Source organism: Centropristis striata, chromosome 9 (genome assembly GCF_030273125.1).
Source record: "Centropristis striata isolate RG_2023a ecotype Rhode Island chromosome 9, C.striata_1.0, whole genome shotgun sequence".
NCBI lineage: Eukaryota > Metazoa > Chordata > Actinopteri > Perciformes > Serranidae > Centropristis > Centropristis striata.
Window position 1 is genome coordinate 25,924,699 of NC_081525.1, and position 12,238 is coordinate 25,936,936.

Sequence of the window (12,238 nt, forward strand, 5' to 3'; positions counted from 1 at the left end):
ATATGTGCCTTGTTGAGTTGTTGTTTTGTTTTTGTGTATATAATTTGTTCTATGACATTCTATGACTACTGACATTTTTTTTGTATGTCTTGTTTATATCATATATATATATATGAATGCCTGTATTTCCTTCATTGTTAATAAAGATCTGGGAAAAAAACCCAGAGCAGAACAAGGACCATTTGGTTCGATAATGCTTTAAAAATGGAAAAGTACTGTGAATTTCACCAGGACAAATAATCAGGGGTTTGAAGAAGTATTCAGACCCCTTTCTTAAGTAATACTAATAACACACTGTGAAATTATGTCAAGCAAAAGTCCTGCATTCAAAATTTTCTTAAGTAAAAGTACTTTAACTATCAGAAGTAAAAGTACTCATTATGCAGAATGGACCCACTCAGATTGTTATATATAAATTCATAATGTATTATTGGGTGATTCTCATGAACAAGTCACAGCTCATAGCAAAAATCCAAGAGCATTGAATAGGCCTACATATTTTCTTTGAGCCACACATACAATCTAAAGTCACTGTTTAATATGAATTTGTAATCTATTTGAAAAATGTTAATGTATTTTCTGACATTTTTAGAGACAATGAAAAACAATGAAAAAAATCATTACCATAACATATTTTTAAATAGAAATTAAAAAAACTAAAACTAAAGGTTTTTAAACTAAATGTTTTTTTTTTTCGTTTTTTTTCTTTGGCAAACACTTAAATATGCTCAAGGGTAGCTGGTATCACCAAAATGTATTTTATTAAAATATACACATATTTTAATGAAAACAATTCTATCATTACCGTAAAATCTAACCATTTTTATCATCAATTTTCATTCAGATTTTGTTCTTTATACATTGTTAAAAACCATTATGTTTGATTATATTCTATTAAATTATACATTTTTTAACAAATGTATTATTATTGTTTTGAAGTTTATTAAATAATTATTGTATATAAGTTTGGGGAAACCATGACATTTTTATCTGGACACATTACAGTAAATCAAAAATATGTTCAAAAATATAGAAAATATCATTTTAGCACAAAACAATGAATTGTGCCTCATTTTGGCTATAGTGCCCATTCAAATGAAAGTGAAATATATTAAGTTTAATACAATATGTCCTTATAATCTTCACAGACATAACTTAGACTGGCTTCATGAGAATCACCCTACTGGATTATCATTATTGGTGCATTTATGTGCACCAAGCCTCACCTAAAATATATAAAACGGAACTTATCCAAGTCTATTTCTATCCTTTACAAAACAAGAGATCTACTGAATAAGAACTGCCTTCATTTCCTCTACTTTTCACTTTTGTTGCCTTGTATGACACACTGTGTTGGATTTTGGGGAAATGCATATTAAACAAACCTAGATCCAATAATTAAACTGCAAAAAAGAGCTATTAGGATAATAAATGAAGTTGGATACCATGATTCTACAAATCAGCTTTTTATAAGATCACACACATTAACGTTTTTGGACATTTTATATTCAAAAACATTAGAAATTATGTTTCGGGTGGTAAACATGTCAATTCCTGTTTGTATTCAAAATATGTTTAAATGAAGGCAGGGGATTTATAACTTAAGGGGGTTGCTAATGTTTGAAACTCACAAAGTCAGAACTTATCTCAAGTACAGATGTGTGTCAGTTTTGGGTGTAAATTTATGGAATGGACTAATTGATGAAATAAAGATGTGTAATTCTATGTTGGTTTTCAAGATTTTAAAGTCTAAAATTATCAAAGGTTACAATGAAATTTGATTGAATTTGATTTTTCCGTTTAAGCTATCATGTGTTTTGTAACGATGTTAATTATCCAGTTAATGTAAAATGGAAACGTTGAAATATTTTCAAGATCTGTTATTGTATCCATTTGTGTCTTTATTCCTGTTTGTGTCTGACCAAAATATTAAATAATTCTTAAAGGAGAAAAATAATGTTCTCCACCATAAGAACCTGCAACATTTACATGAACACATTAGTAATCCAACATGATTCTGAACTGCTACATTCTGCCCAATGACAATTTACTTCAGTAACATTTTGAATACAGAACTGTTACTTTTCCAGTATTTGTAGATTGTATATGTAGTATTTTCTTGACTGTAGCTACTTTTACTATTTAAGTAAAAGATCTGAATACTTTAATTTCAAGTATCCCCTTATTCATGGTGCTCATTCTGGGTGCACAAGAGCATTGATTAGATTGTGTAAAACCACAATTTCATCCTCTGTATGAGGACCTAGATTTCAGCCAACCATGTGAACAATTTGCATTTCTGATTTTCAGTTCCACTTCTCAACCAGCTGGAGTGAAAGAACAATTTTTAATTTGGTAATTTAAAATGTTTCAGATTACACACATCTTGATCCATTTCCCTTTAACACACATCACATTCAAATGACAGCAAGGGTTATCAAGTACAAGACAAATTCTGTTTAAGACAAAAAAAAAAAAAAAACACTACATAATGTGCTTTTTTTCCTTTTCGACCAACAGGAAAATGTTACTTGATAAAGGTGTTGAGTGTATTTTAAAAATAGGATTTGTTCCACTGAAATTATTGAACATGAGTGCAAAAGAGATTTTCATTATGAGACAACCTGTTAAAACAGAGTTTGACCTGAGCCAACTCAAGAGAGAAACACAAGGCTTAATCCAGGCCGATACTATCATTACAAATAATAAATCACACAGCACAATTTATAACATTACTTTTCTATATAGCATTACACATTGTTTTGCGAAGCCTGGACTGGTTTGCCGGAGAGAGCAATGAAATGCAACCTTAGCAGCCACGCTTGAATGAGAAAACCCAAAACTGGTAACGATTGCATCCGTTTCCTTTGGTATCTTTGTGCACCAACTTTAACACACACACACACACACAAATAAAAACACTTCATTTGTTTCAAGCTTGCCCATATTAAGTCAGACAGTCACAGCCAGTCTGGTCCCTGGCTCATGCTAATTTCATGCCACAGTGGGCACAGGGCTCAAAGAGGGAAATTAAAGAGACAAATTGAAAATCCAGACAGAACACATCAATACCCCAGTGGTACCTTCTCCTTGTCTCCGCTTCTACACCCTGATTGCATGACAGGCAGAATCAGGTCAACCAGACATGAAATTGGGATTCCACTGTCGCAGATCACAACAGAAGTCTGTCATTGCAAGCTGAGAAAAGGAGGCAAGTAGAAACCACTTGAAGCACTGATACACAGGTCTACTGATTCCTCACCATTCCCTCAACAGGAACAGGTCAATGGGACCATAAAGGCTAGTTGATTAAAAAGTAATTATAAGTTACTACAGCTTTGAGATCAATGGTGTAAGAGCTTTCTCCTTTTCCAGGCTATTGTGAGGCTGTAAATTATTGTAGACAGTTTCTTCTGAAATCAGACAAACAAACAAAGAAGAACCCAGCACGACGGAATGTCAAGTCTCAGTGTCACAGACTTTTGAACCCATGAGGAAATCATGATGGCAGCAGCATGACAACTGATGTAAACCAGAGGTGAAGAGAGCAAAGACCCACAGAAAGTCAAACAAGAAAAAGGAAAGTGTCACAGGCTCTGGCAGCAAGGGAGTTTGTTTCCCCTCTGCCCGTCGGAGGTTGGGGGGAGGTTTATGTCCACTACATTGTTGCCTGGGGACTCATCATTTCCGGATCTGTCCGATATTTGCTTCTGAGATACAATACGGTAGATTTCTGTGAAACAAAATGGTGATCGTTCAGTAATTACCAGAAGATTCACAGTAAGCTGCACATTAAATGTATCAGTTTTCCTACCTGTGAGAATGTTCTTAAAGGCTTCTTCTACATTAGTGGAGTCCAAGGCAGAGGTTTCAATAAATGAGACAGTGTTCTTTTCTGAGCAGAAGAGGAGACAAAGCACGTTTTTATTATTTAAAACAAAATGTGTTTTCTGTTTTTTACCTTTACAAGAAAGGAAATAAGCATTATTTTGCATAAATTATACCATTGAGATAAAAAAGTTTTATTTGATAAAGAAAAATATATATATATTTTAGACTTGAGTTGAGTAGATCGTTACATGCCTAATATTAACCTGTATAATCTTCAAATAAGTGGTTTAGGAATTATGGTTAAACTGAAGATTTGTTTTAAAAACAACAAGAACAACACAGAATTCTACTTTTAAACCTACCTTTAATTACTTGACAATTTAAATGCTCTTACCCTAATGAGAACACTTAATAATTTACCTGAGAAGGCTCGAGCCTCGTCAGTGGGCACCGCCCTGAGGTGACGGAGGTCGCTCTTGTTTCCAACCAACATGATGACGATGTTGTTGTCAGCGTGGTCCCTCAGCTCCTTCAGCCAGCGCTCAACATTCTCGTATGTCAGGTGCTTGGCGATGTCGTAAACCAGGAGAGCTCCAACTGCACCTCGGTAATACCTGAACACAGCAGAGCAAAGAAAAGAAACAGATAAATCAATAATCAAATATATTCTATAAGGATGACTCCAATTTTCCACTGCTGCTATGAAGGAATATTAAAGTTACTGCTATGCAATAAATAAAGGTCAATCTAGATAATCTAGTAAATAAATGATTACAAGGTTAACATAAATGAAAGAAAGGTCTACACCTGTGCATGAGTGGATCAATGGATGGGGGGGAAAAAAGAAGAGTAAAATATAAATATTAATATCGTCCCACATGATCGATCGGTTCTGATCGGTAATCAGATCGGTGAGGCTTTAGGTGATCGGTATCGTCCCAAAAAACCTGATCGGACCATCTCTAATATACTCCAGCATCGGCTTTGAGGAAACAAATGTGTGAATTTGTATCATTTATCAAGGAAACTCTCATAATACAACTCATTTCAGGCAGAACTAATTAAGAAGGCAAAGTTTTAAGTAAAAAAACATAATTCACATGTTTACTGCTATAGTGATAGGTACGTTAATTCAAATGTAAAAATTGTAGATGAACCAATACATTTACTACATAAAATATATCTATGACTACAATCTCTACAATCTAGTACATGTTGGCTTGATGTGCTCAAATATCCCTTAAACAACCAAACTGTCACAGATGTGGTACAAAAGAAAAAAAAATAAAACAAACTGACGCTGAGGTGATTGCTCTGTATCGTTCCTGTCCAGCCGTGTCCCAGATTTGAGCCTTTATTGTCTTGCCGTCCACCTGGATGCTGCGGGTGGCGAACTCCACCCCAATGGTGCTCTTGCTCTCCAGGTTGAACTCATTTCTTGTGAAACGGGACAGCAGGTTACTCTTCCCCACTCCAGAGTCTCCAATAAGAACGACTAGAACCAAAAAACAGAGGAAAAATAAATAAATATGTAATAAAAATAAATAGTAAGCAGCAGCCCTGCATTGTTAGCCTGACAAACTGTAAAAAGGGAAGTGGTGTACAATCATGCATATCTTCTTCAAGTCTACTTTACAGTATCATTGAGTGCAACATCTTTACATGACAACCACATATTTATATTAAGCTGTGAGTACACCATGTGAAGAGGTTCAGTCATTCATGATCATGTCAGTACATTACGACGATTAAAGAAAACGTTTTACTGTACTTTATGCAAAAATTCAATTGAGTCCCTTGATGTCATTGTAGAAAAGACAACGAGACCCAAATAAAAACATGTTCAAGGCCATCCATTAGTGTTTTTCACAGACTCAAGGATAAAGGATGGTCCAGTCTTCTACTCAAGTCTCAAGTCTTAAGTTGATGCACTAGTAGGATTTTATTTTTTCTAAAATGGCTGTTTATCAATATTTTTAGATATGAATTCCAATGAAACTCTTCAGATTAAAGAAAAATGGGAAAACGAAATAAACATAGGTATACAGCAAGATGGATGGAAGGAAATATGCACAGAAGCACACGAAGTAACTAACTCCGCCACATGGCAGAAATTCAGGTGGAAGGTAATAATCAGATTCTTTAGGACACAAGCAATCCTATTTAAAACAGGGCTCGCGGACTCAGATAAATGCTGGAGAAGTTGTGGGAAACACATTGGTAACCATATTCATATATTTTGGACATGCCCTAAACTGAAAAAAAATTCTGTGATGAGGTTTTTGATGCTCTTGGAAAAGTATTCCAGAAAAGTTTTAATAAACATCCCAAGATGGTAATGTTTGGACTATATACCAAATTACGTAACTGGACGGGGAACAAATATCTTTTACAAATGTTACTGATTTCAGCTTTTAAATGTATTACTGTTAAATGGTTAAAGCCCTCCAACATACAATATGTGGATTGAGAAGGTCTGGGAAATCTATCACATGGAACAAATAACTTCTAACTCCTTGAGGCTTCAAAAAGATATATTTGTTAGCAGATGGAGACCTGCCATGACCATATTAATGCAATAAAAGTCATGTTATCTTTATTTTACTTCATTTAATTTTATTTATTTCCATTTACACTGTTTATCATTTAATTACTTATTGTTTGTTGGTGTTACTTTTGTTTAACCATATAATTTATACATATTTGACCAAGATTACTTTAATGCTGTATTAAGCAGATCACAAATGGAAAAACAGCAGCCTATATATATATATATATATATATATATATATATATATATATATATATATATATAAGCTGCAAAAATTTAACCAACGATTAATCTAAGAGAAGTAATTGGATATTAATCGGAATTGAAAATCATTGTATTTTATATTACTTAATTCTATTTCATTACATATAAATCACACTTTATGTGAAAATGGAGCAAATTTGAAAGTATCATTTATAATATATATGCTTTTGGTCCCTTAAATACACACTAAAGCATCCAAAATACAGTATTTGTTTGTATATTTTGTCATACTCTCACAAAATGTACTTCTATGATCCTTATGATTTGTGAAGTCAGGATGTGGGTGATTCTCATGAACACGGTACAGCTCATAGCAAAAATCCAAGAGCATTGAATACATATTTTCTGAGACCCTTAATAACATATACTATCTAACATGACCGCTTAATATGCATTTTTAATCTTTAATTTTTTTAATGTATTTTCTGACATTTTTAGAGACACTGTGAGCAAAATGCATAACCATTTATTTTTTAATTTAAAAAAAAAAAAAAAAAAAGTTTTTTTTTGTTGTCTTTGACAAGCACTTAAATATGCTCAAGGGTAGCTGGTATCACCAAAATGTATTTAATTAAAATATGCACATATTTTAATGGAAACAATTATATCATTACCGTAACATCTAACCATTTTTTCTCATCAATTTTCATTCAGATTTTGTTCTTTATACATTATTAAAAAACATTATGTTTGATTATATTCTATTAAATTATACATTTTTAAACAAATGTATATTTATTATTATAAAATGTATTAAATATTTATTGTATACAAGTGTGGGGAAACCATGAAATTCTTATCTGGTCCCATTACGGTAATGAATTTGTGAATCAAAAATATGTTCAAAAATATAGAAAACATTATTTTAGCACAAAACAATGATTGTGCCTCCTCATCGCTATATTGTTCATTCATATAAAATTGAAATATATTTAGTTTGATAAAGTATGTCCTTATAATCTTAACATAAACGTAGCTTAGACGTGATCACTAATTTAGCTGCAGTTTATGTTCGGTGTTTGACGATGTCAGCAAAATAGCTCAGTAGTCTTTAGCTTTAACGTCAAATGACTCGTAAAGTGAAACTATTTCAGTTTCTTCTGTCTTGACCGGCATAAAGCAGCTTCTAAACAGCTCGCAGTCTTAAATAAACTTAATGCCACCTCAAGTGTTTTTTTACGGGTTTTAACGAGGCCGAGTAGCTTCCATGTTAGCACGCTAGCTTAACGTTACTTATTCAGCCACTCATTTGACTAACATTAGCTTGCTAAGTGCTAACTGCCATCACTTGGAGTCATTTATTTCTTCGGGAGTTTAAGATATACGACACTTATGATGTGTTTAAGTAGCATCACACACTGCTAGATTAACTCAAAATAGTGATTATTGTGTCATTATATCATGTTATCTATTAACTTAGTAGAGCTAACTTTAGCATTGACGCTGGCTTAGTGGACTTCCTCAGTTCGCACTCAACTTTTACTAAGCAGGACTAACACGCTGTCATTCACTAGACTTTAAAGAAGAAATTACCTTTGAACAAATAGTCGTATTCGTCGTCTCGGTTTCCCATTTTACAAGTCTGTTTTATACTTTTTAAAAGTAGTTTCCCCACAAACAACAACAAAAATCCTCCAACCGGCTGCTTGTAGGCACCGCCTTCCAGTTACAGCATGAGCACGTGAGTTCAGGCACGTCGTTTTGACCAATTGAAATAGTTATCTTATTGACTGACGCGTCAATGAACCAATCAGCTGCATTCTCAGACAATGCCGACCAATCAGCGCGCACAGCAGTGAAGACGGTGAGGCATTACACCCTTTGTTCTGTAACTTTAGCGCCCTGTCTCTTCCTGTACATTGAACAATATCACATTTCAATATTTTCATGCTGGCTGTTTCACAATGTTCACTCAAGGCTGTTCTGGCTGTTCACATCACAATCAGTACTACGGTGGCCCTGAAGTGCAAATCACAACGGCAAATTAGAAAACACAACAACAAATCAAAAAAACACAACAACAAATCAAAAAACAGAATGGCAAATCAAGAAGCACAACAACAAAACAGAAAACACAACAACAAATCAAGAAACACAACAACAAAACAGAAAACACAACAACAAATAAAAAAACACAACAACAAAACAGAAAACACAACAACAAGATTAAGATTAAGAATTCTTTATTGTCATACCAACAACACATGCATGCACATGATGAGGCACGAAATTAAGTACTGAGGCCCTGTCAAGCCGTAAAAAGAAACACAATACAATACAACACAGTGAAATATAAAAAATATATAAACCTGTAGCTGTATGAATAAGATACACACACACACATATATATATATATATATATATATATATATATACAGAGTTGCTGACAGAGTTCAGCAACCTAACAGCCTGTGGATAAAAGCTGTTGCTCAGCCTTGCGGTTCTGCTTTTAATGCTCCTCCACCTCCGTCCTGAGGGGAGGAGGGCAAATAGTGAGTGTGCGGGGTGGGTGAGGTCTTTTATGGCTGCCCTTTTCCTGCATCTGGTGGTATAGATTGTCGTGGTGGTGGGTAGGCTGACTCCCACGATCCTCTGTGCTGCTTTCACCACCCAGGCTGTGCAGAGCTTTTTTCTCCACAGCGCAGCCGCCATGCCACACTGTGATGCAGGAGCAGAGAACACTCTCCACTGCACATCTGTAGAACGGTGTCAGGACTGAGTTCCCAAGTCCAGCACGCCTCAGACTCCTGAGGAAGTAGAGTCGCTGGTGGGCCTTCCTGATGAGGTGAGAGGTGTGGTCTGTCTGTCAGGAAGTCCAGGACCCAGTTGCAGATCGAGGAGTTCAGTCCAAGTGTGTGGAGTTTTGTCACCAGTGTCTGAGGTATTATTGTGTTGAAGGCAGATGTGAAGTCCAGGTGGGTGAGGGCGGTGTGTACTACAGACAAGATGGCGTCGTCAGTGGATCTGTTTCTGCGGTAAGCGTACTGATGCGGGTCCACAGTGACGTCAACACGTTTTTTTATGTGGGGCATAACCAGCCTCTCAAAACACTTCATGACTATCAGGGTGAGGGCAACTGGCCGATAGTCATTCAGGCCTGTCACTGTGGAGCTTTTGGGGATGGGGATGATGGTGGCTGTCTTCAGACAGGTGGGAACAGCAGCCTGTGACAGTGAGGTGTTGAAAATGTCCGTCAGCACCAGAGAGCTGATGTGTGCATCCCTTCAGTGCCCGTCCAGGTATGTTATCAGGACCAGCAGCTTTGTGAGGGTTGATCTTTTGCAGGGTTCCTCTCACTTCTACTGCAGTCACGCCAATGGCGTAGCCACGGGTGTGCCAGGGTGTGCCGGTGCCACTCACAGAGGCAGCTGGCACACCCAAAAAAATTGCCGTCAGATGATGCGTTGAGACACCTAGGCAGGTGTGCACCCATCAGGAGTGATTCTGATTTGCGCTCCTCGTGGATTATGATCCTTGACAGACAGTTGTCAAGGCCACACGTCTGAGTCAGAGAATTGATCTTAGACTATAGTATCGATGCCTGGAGCTGAATGCAATTTCATCCCGCTACTAGTCCTACAACTTGAAGAGTAGCAGGACAAATTATATATCAAAACGTGCGGGTTGATCGGGATCGGTGTGCAATTTTGCATTGAAATGAATGGGATGGCCGAAAAAAAATGAGCGAAAAAGAACAATAATTGGAGATTTTTAAACGTCTACTTCTCCGGCATAATTTCACCCAGAGACTCCATTTAAACTTTAAACAGTAGACACAATTCTGAGATTATAATGGGTGTGTATTGCACGGAATGTTCGTGTCACAGTGTGTGATGTCATCGCTCAGAGTGTAGAGGGAGAGAAAAAATTGTCAAAAAATACATTTGAAAACCGGGCTCCAGGCCGCAAATTCCACTCTACAGAAATAATTTATACATAGAAACGTAGGAAAATTTGTCTTCTCACTCACAATCCTCTGATAAAGCTGTCAGAGTTATAGTTTGGTTGTAGGACGCACAGATGCGCTACCAACACGCACCAACAGCCTCATTGGCTCCCATATTAAAAACGCAGGAAGATTTCTGAAGAATGGAGATGTAACAGTTTTTTTAGATCGCTCTAACAAAGCTATTTTTTCATTTTTCTGAAAAAAACAAACATATGTAGACGTTCAGGAAGAACTCAGGACGCTCAAATTGAAGTCGGATCAATGATAGGTATTATGGTTTTGCCAAAAATGCTTTCTGTTCGAGGCCAGAAAGTCTGTCAACCTTTGGCTGCTGTCATTCTTCCGGGACATTGGCAGGTGTCAGTTAATTCTGTTGATTGCTTTGATCTGATTGCCTTTGATCTTTGATGTGATTACAGTTACAGATACACACACACACACACACACACACATGCGCGTAAGCACGCACACTCCTCACATATGCATACACGTGCTTCAAACAGAAGCACACTCGCGCGCACACACACACACGCACACACACACACACACACACACACACACACACACACACACACACACACACACACACACACACACACAGGTAACTTTATGTGATTTTAATTACACACACACACACACACACACACACACAAACACACTTTTTGAGGTTAAAGGGCATAGTTCTCTGAAGAATCTCATCATAGTGTACACACACCGGCAGTAGCCCCGTGGCCCTTTCAGAATTTCCCCAGAGGAAATTTTCTAGTTATGTTTGATGTTTGTTTGTGACTAGTTTAGTTTTAATGTTATTTAATGTGTTAAAGTTCTTATTTATTATTGTTTTATTTATTTTCTTATTTAGGTTGGTTTTGTGATTTTAATGTTGTTGTTCTTTTTCTTGTTGTCTTCTTGTTTAAATTAATAAAAAAAAAATTAGGTGTATTTTGCTTAAAATAGAAAAATTATCTGCCAATGGAGCAAGAAAATTTGGCTTGTCAAGACTTTCCAAAACAAGTAAAAAATATCTAATATCCTTCTCATTTTTTTTCTGAAGCATTTCTAGATATTTCTAGATCTTTTCTTGGATTTTCTAGATGTTTTCTAGGTCAGCTTCTAGATTTTGCTGGATCCTTTTAATTTTTCTAAAAAAAATTTGATATTCCTAGGCTTTTTTCTAGATTTTTTTCCTAGTTCTTCTGAGAGCTTTTCTAGATTCTAGATTGAATATTTTTTTGATTTTTCTTGATCCTTCTCTAGATTTTTCTCTAGATTTTTCTAGATCCTTCTCTAGTATTTCTAGATATTTCTAGATCTTTTTCTGGATTTTAGATAATTTTTCTAGAATCTAGAAATGCTTTAGAAAAATTTTGAGAAAGATCAAGAAAAATCTAGAAACATCTAGAAAAGATCAAGAAACATCTAGAAAAGGATCTAAAAATGCTCTTGTAAAAACTAGAAAAAAATCCAGAAAAAGATTTTAAAAAATCTACAATATGATCTAGAAAACAAATATCTAGAAAATCCAGAAAAAGATCTAGAAATATCTAGAAATGCTTTCGAAAAATCTAGAGAAGGATTAATACAAATCTAGAAAATAATCAAGAAAAGTCTAGAAAAGCTCTAGATCTCTAGGTTTTTTTCAA

General features: G+C 35.5%; 1 protein-coding gene across 1 annotated transcript; it reads right to left on the reverse strand.

The window, feature by feature from the left end:
• Positions 1-2,328: 2,328 nt before the first annotated feature.
• On the reverse strand, positions 2,329-8,339 carry rab11ba (RAB11B, member RAS oncogene family, a). Its single transcript, XM_059341279.1, has 5 exons — positions 8,180-8,339; positions 5,131-5,326; positions 4,252-4,445; positions 3,815-3,895; positions 2,329-3,733 (listed from the first exon to the last, which is right to left on the reverse strand). Exons 1-5 carry the CDS (start codon positions 8,217-8,219, stop codon positions 3,588-3,590), a joined length of 657 nt encoding a protein of 218 aa, XP_059197262.1. The 5' UTR covers positions 8,220-8,339; the 3' UTR covers positions 2,329-3,587.
• Between the last annotated feature and the right edge of the window lie 3,899 nt (positions 8,340-12,238).

Bases quoted from the DNA above. Each gene is read 5' to 3' on its own strand.
- rab11ba (XM_059341279.1), bottom strand. From the start codon at position 8,219: ATGGGAAACCGAGACGACGAATACGACTATTTGTTCAAAG. The intron at 4,446-5,130 runs GTCAGTTTGTTT...TGCTGTGTTCAG, and splicing joins TACAGAGCAATCACCTCAGC to GTATTACCGAGGTGCAGTTG. The intron at 3,734-3,814 runs GTAGGAAAACTG...TTTGTTTCACAG, and splicing joins CTTTAAGAACATTCTCACAG to AAATCTACCGTATTGTATCT.